We start from the raw sequence: 15,527 nt of genomic DNA, 5'->3' as shown, positions 1-15,527 counted from the left end.
CGGGGTGCGGCCCCTTTAAGGCCGAGGCTCTCCTGCGCCTCTCGGCGAGTCACCGCGCGCCGCCGGGGAGCGGCGGTCACGTGGGGCGCAGTCTTGTGACCGGCCGCGAGCGCAGCAGCCGGGGCCGCCCGCGCGCCAGGGGCCGCTCAGCCGCTCCCCCCCCTCCCCCCCGCCGCTCCCTCGCGCCCGGCCCCGAATGCGCGGGGCGCCGCCGGCGGGGCGCTCGCGCCGCCGCTGAGCTCCGGCGCCCCCGGGCGGGGCGGAGGGGCGGCGCCCGCCGAGTTGGGCGCTGAGGCGAGGGCGCCGCTTCCTCCTCGCCCGCCCGGCGCTCGGCTCGGCTCGGCTCGGCTCGGCTCGGCCCGGCTCCGCGGGCAGGCAGCGCCGCCGCCCCCCAGCATGGACAACAAGCCCCTGCTGCAGGAGCGGCCCCCCGCCTACAGCCCCGCCGCCCAGGGCGCGGGCTACGAGTACGGGCAGAGCAACTACGGCGCCATCCCCGCCCCGCAGCCCGGCTTCCAGCCGCCCCCGCCCTACCCCTACCCGGGCGCCGCGGCTGCCGCAGGTGGGTCCGAGGCGGCGGGGAGGGCTGGCCGCCGGCTCGGGGGGCTGGGGCGGGGGGGGCTCCCGGCGTGGCCCCCGCCTTGCGCCCCGCTGCCCCCTGCGCTGGGACGGGGGGCGGCTCTGGGGAGGCTCGCCCCCGGCGGCTGGAGGCGGGGCGGCGGCGGGGGGGCCCCGGGGGCCGCGGGCTCCGGAGCAGGGCCGTGGCCGCGGCGCGGAGCGGCTGGCCGGCAGGGGCGAGCGGGGCAGCCGCGGGAGCCTCCCGCGCGGGGTCCCCCGTCAGGAGCGGCGCGGCCGGCTCGTCGCGGGTCTCAGGCTTAAAAGCGGCGCGGGGAGGAGGCGTGCGGGGGACCCAGGCGTCTCCCGCCTTCCCTAGGTGCCTCGGCGGTGCGCCGTCGCCTTTGTGTTTTGCCCTCCCTAAAACACCGGCCGAGCTCGCGTGCGCGTCTCATGTGCGGGTTTTCCGCCTCAGAACAGCGGCCAAGAGGCAGAGCCGCGCCAGCAGCAGGGCAGACCCGAACTTGCACTTTTCCCTGCGTGCGCTCCACTGTACTCTGGTTAATGTTTGGTTTTTTCTGACACACTTCACTAGTCTTGGAGAGACGTAAGCAGGTGAGTAGATACAGTACTTCTGTTAACCGTATTAATACTAATCTCTGTCAAAGGAAGAAGTAGCCTCTCGGGAAAAACTCTGTAAGGTTGAGGGAATGCTTCAAAAGTTACAAAAAATACACTGAATACGGCAGACACGGGCCCCAGTCATCAAGCATTGGGTTGCATCTTGGGGCCATGGATTAATTTCCTGCTAGTAAATTGGAGCTTATTTTCTACAATACAAAAATCACTGATTATTTTCAGTTTAAGTAGTGAAGTTGGAGGGTTTTAGAGATGCATAACTTGATTGAAGAAAATCTGAGAAGTGTGCCCTGGGAGAGAAGCTCAAAATGGATTATACCTGGGCAAAAGTGTACCTTCACAGTATGATTATGCTGCATACATCTAACCATCCCTTTAAAAAGCATTTTTATTTTTGTTTAATTTTTAATGTTAATGCAGTAGTTAAGGGCTTGTGTTTTCTAACTACAGCTGTTAAAATGACACACTTGGATTTTCTGAAAGGTGTGGGTTTTTTTTTTCTCTGCTGTGCAGCCTTCTTCCTTTCCACTTGCATCTTATCACTCCTACCTCTGTCTCCAGTTACAAACCTAATATGTGGAAGTTAAGTGGGAAACCAGAGGGAGATTCATTCTGTTTCAACTAGCTTGTCTGCTGGCGTGGGACATAACCTAATACATAATGTCAAGAAGTGAAAGCTGTGATCGTTGTTTGTTTAAACTGTCTGTCTTTCCCTGGTCCTCAAACAGCGTTGAAACAAATTCGCAAAGTTAATTATTAGCTCGGTGTCCTTTTTAGATGGTTAAATTGTGCTAGATACTTGGATTTATGAAGTGGCTCTGGTATTAGAGGTGCTGAGTAGTATGTTCCAACTCTGATAGAGCTTCTTAAAGTGCTCAATCAAGACTACATTTCTATTTATTTTTTCCCATGTTGTATTTCCATACTTTTAAATTATCATTGTTCTTTGTGCCTTACATGTGGTGATTGAGGGTTTTTTTTTTTCTTATTTTAGGGTATGCTGTTCCTCCACCGACATCACAGCCAAACTATTCGAGCACGTACACCATTATTCAACAGCCTGCTACCACCACTTCTGTAGTAGTAGTTGGTGGCTGTCCTGCCTGCAGGTAAAATAGCTCTCTAATTGAGCAATAAATTCAGTCCTAGGTTTTGTTCTTTAAATTACAGGTATCTGTATAGTTCCTTGGTTTTCAATAGTTTCTCTTTGTGTGTGTGTATTAGAGATGAAGTAATTGAAAAAGCACTGAAATTTAGCATTGGGGTGCTTTAATTTACGTGGTGTGAGCTTGTCCTAATGGACTTGTGACAATCGCTGTAATTAATACAGTAGACTTTATAGATAAACATGAATCTGGTTTTTATGATGGAGGAAGATCTGTAAGTGGTATTTTTAATGAAAAGGCAGTTCAGTTACAGATGTAAAGGGTCAGCTCTTGGGAGAGAGGATGATAGGAAGTCCTTTCTGGTGTGTTTATGCCCTGTGATAGTGAGTAGCATGATTTTATTGTGAAACTTTTGCTAATCTTTGACCATAGCCACTTCTGGTTATCTGGCAGTCCTGTGGAAGTGCTTCCGCTGCTGTGGTGTGTGTCCCCCTTCCCAATGTCCAGACTGTGCAAAACCAGGCCGGGTGATTGTCAGTATTGGTTGAAAACATCAGTATCTTAAGGCTTTATAAGATCTCTTTCTTTAAAAATCCTTTTACTGCAGAAGAACAGGGAGATTAATAGATTTGATTCAAAGTGTTAATCTGATGAAATGGTGAAAACGCGAAAAAGCAGTCAGCTATTAGTTGGGAGTTGCAACAAGAGAACAACTTCCCCCTCAGAGATCAACAGCCATAAAAAAAGGGAAGCAAGCACCCTATTTCCACATGAGTGCTGTAAGTCAGCTGTAGGCCCTTCTTGTCCCAGGATATTAACTAATGGGTGAGGGCAGCCAGATTGCTGCTGGTGCAGTTCAGACACTGGTGCGCCAGGCCAGCTCTGACTCAAATGCAGAATCATTCCCCTTCTGTTAAAAATGTACGGGAGTTACCCTTGTGGCATCTTGCGAGGAGGCACTTAATATTCTGCAAGTCTGAGCCCTTGGCTTATCTGTTTCAAAACGTGTAGGAAACAGGCTTGCCAGAATAGCAGAAATGATACCAGGTGTCAGCGTGATGAACGTGATAGAGATTGCCATCGTGGCAGAGGCTCTCCCCCAGATGCCTTTTGGTTTTGTTAGAATTGGTGTTTGTCTGAGAGTCAGTGCCTGCCTTCAGAGGTGGATTTAAGTAAGAAGTATCTTGTGGTGCTATGCAAAAACAGGTGCCTGCTGAAATGCCACTAGTTAAGGTTGAAAAACCTGTACCAGCTAGAGCTATTGATCTAGAAATTGTATGTTTTAAACAGTGAGGGGAAAGTAACCACTGAGCTGTTCAGAGGATATGGTAGATGCTGCCACCTAAGTAATTACATTAAAATGTACATTATGCTTTAGCTCAATGAGAAGATAGGAAAGATGCTATCTGTTGCTTGGTAGAAGGCAGGCAGTGTGTTTATACAGACCTTCTGGCCCTAAATGCCAAAATGTTTTACTATGGAAGCGGTCTTTGCAGTAACTTAATATTGGTAGACTCTTGCTGCTATTCTTAGGATTTTTTTTTTTTTCTTCCTGCAAGTTATCCTGGGATGCTCTAGGAGGCACCTTTGAAACAATCATTTGCAAGTATAGTATCTAACTTTTGCCAAATTTGGGAAAATGAGCAATCTTTTGTAAGGTGTTTTCAAGTGACCTCACTTGAATAGTTAAGAAAACTATTAATCAGCAAGTCATCAGACTTGCTTTGCTGGAAGTACCCAGTGCTCTGTAAATTGTGGACTCTTTCCTAAAGCAAAACACCCTCCACAAAAACCTTGTTTACTCTTGGATCTTCAGGTTTTGTTTTAGGTGGTGGGGAAAAAAAAAGAAAAGTTGTGAAGAAAACTATGACACGTTGATTACTACGAGGCATAATACCGCACTGCTTAAACTGGGGGGTGGGACTCTTCTCAGCACTTCTGAAATGCTCTTGATCAGGGAATCCCAAGGACGAGTAACTGTAGTAATGGTGTGTTATAGTCTTTCTTGCAGTATTGCTGTGTTTTTTCCTAATTGTCTTTAGAGGAGTCGTCAAAGTGTCAGGGTAGGAGGGGAAGAATCTCAGATTGCTTGTCTTTTGACTAGTTCAGGAATTGATAGTCTGGTACTTCAAGAGAAAGGACAGGGAGGCTGGGTGAGAAGCATAATATTAGAAATATTCACAGCAACCTGAAGGATCAGGGTTCATGTTCTGGAAGGTCACACCGGCTGCTTCTCTTAGAGAAAGCTCATAATCCTCTTTGACTTCCCAAGACCTTAAACATAGTTCTAGTTTACTTCCTCAGCCTGGAAACCTATTTTATGAAGAATGCAACATGCAGTTACACTCTGAATATAACACTGAACAGTAAAGTTGTTGAAAGGGCATTGATAAACATAAAAAGCTAGTAATGGTACATAAAAAACTTTGCTCTTAAACGTCAGTCATCCTGTTACTCTTCTGATTTGATGCTGTGCATCTGAGGAAAGAGCCTTGCTTGTGGCTGTGGAATAATGTCACTGATAGAGTAGGCTAAAGCCCATCAAGAGGATTTCTGCCATCAGAAATAGAAGCTAGTCTTTTGTGCTATGGCATGTATGAACGTTGCTAACTGAAATCAAGACCATTTCCAACTTAAAATACATGGTGTTGAGGAGAAATATGCAGTATAGGTCTGTTGTTTGGGTAGGAGTCTTTTTTATTGCAGTCACGAATGACCTTGGGATTTATAAGCTAGCTACAGGAGAGTTGATCTTTAGGCTTGATTTATGGTACGAAGTCACAAAAAGTACAAGGTATCTCCAAAAGCAGCCTCTCTACAAGTAGGTAGTATGCCCCGGTCACTATGTAATTGCATTTTTTTTTCTTCTATCTCCTGAAGTGTTGCTGCACCTGAGAGATGACTCTTGCTTAGCGTTATTCATTAGTCAGATCATCCTCATTCATTGTTGGTCAGTGTTGCTTTCTAATTAGACTTCAGTATTAATGTATGTTCCATCCTTCCTTGCATTATTAAAATGTCTTGGGTGGTTATAGTCTGTTGTCTTAGTGTGAGTTCTCCTCCCAACCCTCATGTACAGAGACTGAGTTGCAGAATGTGGTCAGCTTTATTGCTTGTAGTTGACATCTAAGGATTGGCCAAGTCCTGCTTTTAAACTGTTTTACGTTCCCAAGTACAAATTGAGTCATTACAGCCACTAACTTTAGAGATCCAGCTGTGTAATTATCTTTTTAGCATGGAGAATGCAGGCTTGCTGCTTCTCTTGTAGTCACTTTCATTTTCTTTTTCTCCATTTTGCCTTGTTGGGTAGAGCAAACTGCAAAGGAATGTTCGCTTTCCTATTACTTGACAGAAGAAAGATGCCTTTAAAAATTGTGAAAACATTCTCTTGATGGGATGTTTGCAAAAGCTGATTCTTTCAAAATCTGGGACAGGGCCTGTGATGGGCCCTGTTGGGTTTTTATTTTCCTGTTTAACAAGTAGTCAGTTGTTCGGAAGAAGGGGTTGAGGGAAAGGACATAATGCTGCTGCATTGTAGCGGTTTTCTCTTCTGACAATTACAAAACATCTGCTTGAGAAGTATTGTAGTGGGTCCCAAATTACAATCACACTGAAGCTTCTTTCAGGATTGGAGGATGAGACATGTTTGATTAAAACTCTTATTTATTCTTGGATCCCTTACAGCCTTCTACCTGCCACAGTGTTTGGTGTTTTGTTTTGGGGTTTTTTTTGACTTGACAAAGTAGTGAGTTCTCAGGTTTTGGCTGAAATTTTGTTTTCTTCAATTGAGTGCATCTCTCCTGAGAGAATAGACTCTGGGAAAATTGCACGTAGGTGATAAAGTCCTTCAAAACTTCAGTCTTCTGGTTTTTCTTCAATTCTTTCAATCACAAATGCTGTGTGCGATCTGATAGAAGGCCATTCAGGATATAGGTTTTCTATAGTTATTCACAACAACTATATTTAGACCTTATGTAAATATTCTTAATCAAATTTCATGATACATACTGGTCAAATATGCAAGGAATTAAAAAAAAAAAAAAAAGACAGACCTAGCTATTTAGAGAGCATGTCTGATATTCTGAGGAAGACCTGTGAATTTTTGGTTTCTAACAGCAGGCTGACATGCTAGAGATCCATTTGAATCTTGTGAGTGAAGCCAACTTTGAAATACCTTTTCAAGAGTGCTGTAAAGAGGAATAGCTATAATAGTGCAGCAGCTCCCGACATTGGTTTTTGTTACAAAGGTGATCAGCCTGTGCTGGGAATCAGCGTAGCTCCCACATACTCCAGTTTGCAGCTTTTTGTAAATGTATGCTGTTCAGGCAGACTGGGGCGTTCATCCCTGCTGTGCTGTGATTTGGTGGCTGGAGCAGTTAGGGCATGAAATTCAGCAATGACTTATGCATGTGATTGTGAAGAAGAAAGCCTTGATACAGCACACTTGAGCAGATGCCATGAGTCTGCCATTTGGAATTACTGACTAGGGTAGCTGTAACTTTTTTTTTTCCCCCAGCCTAACAGCAGAGGCACGCAGCTGCTTAGCAGGAAGTCTGCTACCTAAGCCCAGAAGAGAGGAGGTGGTAAGCCTGTTAATAGGGTCTCAAGTGAGAACAGCATAGCTCTTGCTGTTTCTGAGGATTTTGGTTCTACTGCTCTGAACTGATTTATGGACAGTAATCAAAACACATTTTTCTAATAAATGAGATTTTATGTGATTAATAAGATACAGCAGGAATGCATTCCCTAATGGGACTGTATAAAAATGGTAATCTGGTCCCTAATGCTCAGTCTGTCACTGGGCCTGAGTTGATAGCAATTTTTTTTTTTTTAATTAGTGTCACTGTTTGTCTTGGTGTCTGTATTCTGGTAATTAGGATTTCTTTGTAGCAATGAGTTGTTCTGGGTGAGAGGAAGAAACTGGTCATCTTTGGTAATCAGAGGTGATACTGATTTGGCTGTGTATGCAGACAAGTGGGGAAAAAACACACCAGATCTTAGTCTAGTTCATTATGGATAGATGTCCACCATCTACACAGAATTTTAGCTGGCATGTTTAGCCTCATTTGTGAGGCTAGGCTGTTGCTGTGAAGCCATGAAGCTTGTCTCTTCATTAGTGTGTTCTCAGAACTGGAATTAAAGTAGTGGTGCTACTGCATTAGAGAAGGCTGGTGATGTGTAGGCATTTCAAGAAAGACAACAGCTAGATACAGGCTGTTCCCATTGCCAGAATTTCTCTGGCTCTGCAGCCAGCCCTCTGTATAGGAACTGGGACCTAAAGCATAAGGAAGTTCAGACAAATCTGCAAATACTGTGGCATCTCTTACTTGAAGGTGACTTTTAAGGATAATTGCATTTACATATACGTACAGCTTGCGTTGAGGAGGGCAAGCTGGTGGCTATGTATAGATTTGGGCTCCTTTCTGTGAATATGGATCAACAACCATTCAATATGCCTTCAACCTGAGGCTAGAGGAGCGGACACTTCTCTTCATGGAAATTAAAACTGTAAACATCCCATGCTTACTCAGTAGTTGCCTATATAATTGTCAATTCTTTTTCTTCTGCTGCTTGCAGGTGAAATTTAAACACTTAACCTAGCTGCTGTTGTTGCGTTAGCTAGGACAGACATAAAGAAAAGCTACCTATGTTTGTTTTCACGTTCAAAATTAAAAGATTCAGTGTGCAGCTTCCAAAGTCTGTGCTCGTCACTGGTCTGATGTGTCCACTGAAACCTAAAGTTAAAGACTCGACCAACCTCAGTGGCAGGAGAGATGGGATACTGATTTGAAAATTCCACTTGCTTGATCAGTGAGGGAGTATCTGCGTAGAAGACAGCAGTCGTCTTAAGTGCACTTTCTTTTCAGGTCTTGCAGAGCTTCTCACACAACTAAACTGTCCCTCATTACCTGGGATGACCCTTTGACTTAATTTGTAAGGGATGAAAAATGCTGATAAGCACACATTTAAATACTGCGATGTAATGTTAAGTCTAAAAATGCATGTGTTTAAATTGTACTGATGCTGTGTCTGCAGATCTTGCTATTGGCCCTCTGATCCTGAGCATTTGACTTAAGATAGTAATGTTTTAAGACTTATTTTCAAGAAGGGGGTTGTCTGAAAAGTAATTTGGTTTTAAATACTTGTCAGTGGGAATAATTGACCTTACTTATGGAGTTGGCAGCTGCAGTTACAGCTTAAATCTAAGACACTGCTTGCAGTATAAATAAACCTTTCCACTTTATTTTTAGATTGGGAGTGGTGCAGTTATAATCAGCTTTTATGTGGTTTATGCTGTAGAACAAAATTTGTTTGGTTACATTAGTGAATCTACAGTTTGAATATGGAGTCTCTAATTACTCTGCAGCTCAGGTAAGATACACAAGCAAAAACTAAAATATTAATTCTCTGTTATAAAAAGCTTTTTTTTTTTCTCCTTCTAAATTTAGTAACTGGCTAAGCAGTGATTAGGTAAGTGTTCATCTAAAATTAGGTGGTGACACAAATCGACAGGAGCCAAAAAGTATTTGTGTAGCTAATGCTGTAGTAGTAATCACACTGCTATAGACGTGATAGGAACTGGTGCTGAAATAACAGGTATGTTGTGGTGGAGGTCATGCAGATACAGCTCTGGTAAGCTTTCCAAATGAGGGTCACTTGGAGCTGGCTCGGTCTGCTGCTTGGCTGGACTGTCCCCAGTCTTCCTCGGTCGCTGATCCAGCAGCGCTTCCTGTGGCTTGCTTGGTCCTTTTCCCTGGGTCCAGTGTTGACTATGGATAGTGTGTGTGTTTGATGTTGTGGGTTTGTTGGGGTTCTTTTGGGGGGTGGTGGTGGTGGGGGTGGTTTGGTTTTTTTAATTGGCATTTTGCATTACCACAAAACACTTCCCGAATAACTCTGTTAGGGGTGAAGGGAGTTGAAAATAAATTGTCTTTAAAGTGTCAGGGACATCTGTTGGTCACAATAGACTTGGGCCTTGCAAGCTGATTAAGAGGGTTGATTGTAGTGGGTTAGACAGCAGTCATCTATGCTTGTGTTTGCAGCTACTCAGGGGTGACCAGAAGTACCTTGATTGATCCCTCGCTGATGTTTAATTAGTGTGCTTATTCTTTAAGGTCAGATCAAAATTACGCTGCTTATACTCTTTAACGAAACACTGGCTGGCTTGTCACAAAGGTAGACTTCACAGCAGGAACTGAATATGGAATTATTAAGAGACAAGGAGAAGATTTGAAACCTAACAAAGCAAGAGTTGAGTGCCTGTAGGAAGGGAATGCTCCATATGTGTGAATGAAAAAGATGGCATTAGTGTAATAGCAAAACAAGGCAGGAAATACAATAGCCTTAACGTGCTGTGTGCTGCACTTAGTATGCATTTTCCAAAGTAATATTATTTTGGGTGTCATTGAAATGCCTGGAAAAGGGACCTTTGCCTTTGGATCTGTAGTGCTGAAAACTGTCTAAATCTTTAACTACTCGGAAACATCTAGATTACGTCTGAGCCTCTCGGAACATACAGTGTGTTGCTGGGTTAACCTGTGGAGGGCGGAAAAGGAGAGGCCTCACCGCCTGAGCTTCTACTGCTGAGTTTTATTTGGTCTGAGGGTGCTCAGCACTTCATGCATTTCACAAGTACAAATTGCCAGATTCAACTTCTGCAACCAGGCTTCCATTTTTGGTTGAATGCTAGTGTCCTTTCTGTCACTGTATCTGCACCAGCCTGTCTAAACAGCTTTGAACTGCTCTGCATTTCAGTCCTATTAAGAGATTCTTCCCAGGAGATGGCACTTCCAGTAGCACACCTTTTCCCTGGTGAATGAAGTGGACAGTATGAGAGCCTTGTTTACTGACTCCATTCTTTAATTGCAGTCTAATTTTGAGGGTCGCTTGCAATGTAATTTTACAGTTTTAGTGTCCAGATATGCCCTAGGCAAAGAGTTGTACAGCAAAAAAGTTATGCTAAAGCTTTCCCGTTAGCCTTAAGCCATGCTACATAACCCCTCCTTGTTTGTACACAATAACGTGCTCAGATAGGAAGGACAGCTAGTTGGAAATTGCTGGAAGCAAGTGTTAATAGGAGGCTCTTCAGTGCTGCTTTAAGAGTCAGTCTAACAAAAGCATCTTTGCTTGGGTTAGTATGCTCTGAACTTGACCTAGCAAGCAGATTTTGATGTTTCCTGGCACAGGCTTATGGTATAACAACTGGTTTGGGATTAGGATTTGAAGGCTGGGTAGTAAGGGTAAGTTGATGGGAGCTACATTTTCTTTACTATTTTTCTTTCCTTTTGATTCTCCTTCATTAATTCACGTTTTTTTTTGCCTCCCCCCCCCATGAGGACCAAAGCTCTATACAGTGGTCTGGATGAAGCATTAATAATGCAGCGTATATGGGAAAAGTTTACTTCATGATATGCCCTTGTATGATACTGCCTTTTTTCTAGTAGTGACAGTGACTGCTGTTCTGTTCATAATTTTTCAATAACTCCTTCCATATTTCTTTCCCTGGCAGTACTATGCCCTCTGACTGTTTTCCCCATCAGTATTTCACTTTGCTGGGGAATGCTCTGTGGGGAGAGGGGAAAGGAACCAGGCACTGCTCCCATGGGCTGAAGTTCTTTGTAGCAGAACACTAGACACAGACTAAAAAGAAAATATTAACCAAGCTGAGCAAATCTAGTGCCTGTAGTTTCTCTGAGTGCTGTTTGCTGAGGTGATGCAGGGCAAGTGCTGTGAGTCAGTGACTGATGTGCCAAGACAAGGGTGAGTTTCTGCTTTGCAGCAGAAATGGCCCGGCTCCTTCTTGTCTGCTGGCATGCAGTGTAATTTGTCAGCACTTTCACTGTAGAGGTAGAAATGTGTTGCATGCCAGGTGGGGGGTACATGATGCCTTTCTCTCTGACCCTCATAAACCACTGGACATACTTGTCATCAAGCCAGCAGAAGCGTAGAGGCTGGCTGATGGCACACAAAACTCTGCTCAGCATTCCCACAAGAAGCGCTTGCAGTATCAGGTGGACAGATGTAGGCATTGCCAAACCTGACCTACAGAAGAAAGCTCTGGGAAACCACGTCACGAAGATGATAGTGCTATTTCCAAGGAACTTGCTGCTGCTGAGTGTGCCTGTAGTCGATGGTCAGTATTAAAATTTGTAGTAGAAATACCAGAAATGAAAGTGGGATTCTGTGTGCTAAGTCCATACCTTCTGTAAGTCAGCAACTCTTTGTGGCAAGAATCAGTAATTTGAATCAAATACAAAACCCCAGCAGGTAAGTTGGACCAACTGTCTGGTATGGCAATCTGTTTAGGTCTCATAGATGGAGACTGTCATATGCTTCTGGAGAAGATGGGAAGAAATCTATTTATAAAGAAAAAAGTTCCACTGTTACGTTACGCTTGATTCCTTAAACATTGCTTTTGCTTCAGTTGGAGAATAAGATGCTACTGATACTGCAACTATTTTACGAAGTACTCAGTAAATGTTTGGGTTGGTTTTTTTTTTTTTTTTTTTTAGTGCTTCTGATATTCACAGTACTACCTGTGGGTGACATGCCAGAACTATTGTCCTTTACAACATGTGCTGACTGTATCAGTGCGCTGAGTATGGCGAGTCCATCCTGGAGAAAGGCAGTTTTATGAATTTGCGCAGTATCATGGATACTTTGAGTTTTATGTTAAGCCAATGCTGATATCTGGATTTGTGATTTAGTGACAGAGGTATGGGAATAGGAGGTAAAAGAGACTGGTGAGAGAGGTGAAACTTCTTCCATGTTTGAGGAGGCTTTCCTGAAGTGCTTTAGAGCCATGGGGGGAAAAAAAAGGTGGCACCTACACCACCGAAGCTAATTCTACAAAAATGTGTTCCAGCTCTGGGAAAAACGGTAGGATCTGAAGTCCTGGAGAGTTTGTCGTAAAGGCAGAACACCCATGCAGAGCTGATCTCTCATTGTCCTTATCTCTCTGGACCCACAGATATCAGTGTACAAGAGAAATCTTACATTGTTGTGGCAAAATAAAGTGTTTGCATGATAGATGGAGATCTGGTAGTGCGCGTACCCACCTTAAAGGAACAGAGGAGCGATGTTACGTTGAGTGTGTAGGAGTAGCCACAATGAACAGCACAGGCTACGAAAGTTTGAGCTTTGGGACACTCGTGTGCTGAGCCTAGAATCCGTATGGTGATTTGAGCATTAGTGTACATCTTTTAACTTGTTGCCTTAAAGGAGTGTTATTTGAGGATATGAAACTATAAAGCTACTGCTGGGATCAACTGTACCCTGACAAAAAGTTTATACCGAACAGAAAGTTGACTCCTATCACAAGAACTCTGTAAACAGAAATAAAGTAAGTTCATCAAAAGGAGGGGACTGATGTTGAAAGCTTAAGCTGAACATGAAGTTGTGTAAGCAGCAGAATAGCAAGAACACTTTGAAAAGCCTTTGACTGCTTATGAGGGTTGAGGGGAAGGAGAATGGTTCTTAAGTTTAATCAAGTTGTAGTATTTTGCCAACTGGAGTAAGGAAATGGTCTCTGAGTCTGCATCTTCCTTCCTTCCTTCACTCTACTTACATGTGCAGTAGGTTGTTGTGACTGCTCTGTAGAGGAAACAACAACTTGTTGGCCTTGGCACCTTGCTTGTAGCATGTATTTCAAGGTCACTTAGCTCTGTTTCTGTTGACTTTCACTGTACCAGGGAATCGAAGAGGACACATCACATTCAAATGTTTTGCTAAACTCCACATTTTTGCTATTAGTATAGCTGCTCAAATTCCAAATACTCAGGCTTTACAGTCTGTCTTCATTTGGGGGGATGTTTAGATACAGTATTTCAGAAGGACAGGGACTGAAATTTTAGAGGTCTGTTCAGGTAAACTTCTGCTGTCACAGAACTGGGCTGAAACAATTTCTCATGTAGGGTGGTCATTCAGTTGGGATGCAGCTGGAGCCAGATGGCATCAATAGCAGGTTCTCCTGCAGTTCTAAAGGGACATCAGTTTTGGAAGTAGAAACCAGGAACACCTCCTGAGGGTTATTTTAAGTGATTGTATTGGGCATTTGGACTTCTCTAGCTACTAGAAGTAAACTTGTTAAACAGCTTATGACAGTAGTGCTGCGCCTCTGAGCTGTTCTGGTGACTTTGGAAGTCTGAATGTGAGTAGTTAGCTTAGTCCTCTACACACTTACTTAATTGGCACCTTCCACAATGAAGTGCTGACATTTGAAGTATTCTTTCACTGTAAATCTACAGTTAGAATTTTTAAGTCAAGTCCTCCTTCTCTTCCTACATTGGTCAGAGCCCTAAATGCCCAGTGCACCTTGCTCTTTGCATGTTAATTATTGACTTGTGCTCTCTGAAGAAAGATATGCCAGCACATCTGAGAGAATGTGCTGGCAACTGCAGGAACCAGACATGGCCAAGTTGTGTATTAATTTGAAGTAACCAGACTGAAACAAACCTATTTGCATCTTGCTCTCTGCAGTGGTTTTAACTTACTTAGTGAAAGCAGGAGCTGGATGATTCACCAGCAGCCCTTAACCAGCATTACACAACTCTGCCCATTCAAACTTTTCTCTTAAGAAGGAGCTGAGAAAAAGCACCAAATCATCAGATCAAAACATTCAGAAACCAAGGATTATTTTTTCTGAAAGAACTCCAGTGCACATATGCTGTGGGAGACAAGAATGAACGAACTGAGAGGGTTCACCCCAGGATAATTGTGGAAACTAGGTAGGCAAAGCATGTGACACAAGTGTGACTGCTGCCTGTTGTAGAAGACCTAAACAGCTGAGAAACAAGAGTTGTTTGGTGTGCAATAACCAGTATAACAACACTGGTACAGTTAAATCTTTAGCACTGTACCACTCCAGAAGAGTCAGTAAATTATTTTAAAAGCAGGCTGCTTTTCATTTTTATGAAAGTACATGTTAGTGACACTAAGGTTTAGTTCTAGAAAACTGTAACTTCACCTATAGAGAAAAACTTGACCCCAAGAAGGGCTAGCAAGGAATAAAGTTTGCTTACAGTCTCTGTCCTGAATGTGTGATCTTTTATTCCTGTGTGGTTACTTGGCAAGGTTAGTTGAGCAAGAATACAGGAGAACCACCATGACTTTCAGATTCTTTAGGGCTCAGAGATGGCTGCAGAGGCACAGGCTTTCATGGTAAAGCTTTCTGAATTGAGAGTGCATGCGACTTGCTCCCACTGTATAGCAGGTGCTGCACCTGTATGCGTTCTTCAGTGTACTTGCATTGACCAATACTTGGAGCTGATACAACTGCTCAGAGCTGCGGTGGCTGTTTTGATCTAAGTGCCAGTCCTGGGCTACAGTGATAGAGAAATGGTTGCTGTCTGGAATGAAACAGCGAGGTTGAATTAAACCTTTTAGACTTCTTATCTACAGCCTGATCACCTGCAACTTTCCTGTTTTTCTTTTAAGTGGTATAATCCAAACCTACTGCTGTAAGCTATGAAAATAAAGCCCTTTTAAAGGAGGAAAAAAAACCCCAAACCAAACCCAAAACCTCTTTGTACTCTATCTTGTTACATAAAATGATGTGTTTTTACCGACTGCCAAAGTGGTAACTTTGGGGTGAACTTGGTGGGTGACCTTGACTGAGTCTGTTTTCCATTTTTACAGGGTTGGCGTGTTGGAGGACACTTTCACCTGTCTTGGCGTTTTGTGTGCCATTGTATTCTTTCCAATTGGGATTCTGTTCTGTCTTGCACTGAGGCAGAGAAGATGCCCTAATTGTGGGGCAGCTTTTGGCTGAGGGGCTGAATGTGGACATGCTTATGGAAGCTACAACTGTTAGCATACTCTTTCTAATGTAAATGTCATGTACAATCATTTTATTTGCTTCAGACCTGTTTTGTAAAGTGTGAAGAAATTTAGTCTCTCGCATGTAATTTAAACTTAAATCTTTTATGAGCATGTGCATTGCAAAACATGAAAACCCAACTTGTTTTCCATGTTTAATGGCACCTGTTGAAAACTAAATAAAACTGCTTTTCCTTTTGCAATCCTCAACTTGTGGCTGGATTATTAAGTATATGACTAGTGTGTCTGGTAACATGTAGTCTGAAAGTAGAGTTAGTAATCCTAGCTACAAAGAAGCATAAATGATAAAAGAAGGACATGGTTTAGGGCTGTACTTGTTCAAGCACATTGGCAGTTTTTGAGGAAAGTATTGCAAGTGTAGTGTGAGAGGAGGAGGTGGCATGAGTGGAC

At 43.7% G+C, this 15,527-nt stretch overlaps 1 protein-coding gene across 1 annotated transcript; it reads left to right on the top strand.

The window, feature by feature from the left end:
* Window positions 1–396: 396 nt before the first annotated feature.
* On the top strand, window positions 397–15,326 carry BRI3 (brain protein I3). The gene is made up of 3 exons (XM_075718650.1): window positions 397–562; window positions 2,189–2,303; window positions 14,937–15,326. Exons 1-3 carry the CDS (start codon window positions 397–399, stop codon window positions 15,067–15,069), a joined length of 414 nt encoding a protein of 137 aa, XP_075574765.1. The 3' UTR covers window positions 15,070–15,326.
* The last annotated feature ends 201 nt before the right edge of the window (window positions 15,327–15,527 follow it).

The sequence above is a fragment of the Pelecanus crispus genome, chromosome 11 (genome assembly GCF_030463565.1).
Source record: "Pelecanus crispus isolate bPelCri1 chromosome 11, bPelCri1.pri, whole genome shotgun sequence".
Taxonomy (NCBI): domain Eukaryota; kingdom Metazoa; phylum Chordata; class Aves; order Pelecaniformes; family Pelecanidae; genus Pelecanus; species Pelecanus crispus.
The sequence above is the reverse complement of the archived record's forward strand: the minus strand, read 5'-3'. Positions and strand labels throughout refer to the sequence as shown.

Bases quoted from the DNA above. Each gene is read 5' to 3' on its own strand.
- BRI3 (XM_075718650.1), top strand. From the start codon at position 397: ATGGACAACAAGCCCCTGCTGCAGGAGCGGCCCCCCGCCTACAGCCCC. The intron at 563-2,188 runs GTGGGTCCGAGG...TTCTTATTTTAG, and splicing joins GGGCGCCGCGGCTGCCGCAG to GGTATGCTGTTCCTCCACCG. The intron at 2,304-14,936 runs GTAAAATAGCTC...CCATTTTTACAG, and splicing joins GGTGGCTGTCCTGCCTGCAG to GGTTGGCGTGTTGGAGGACA.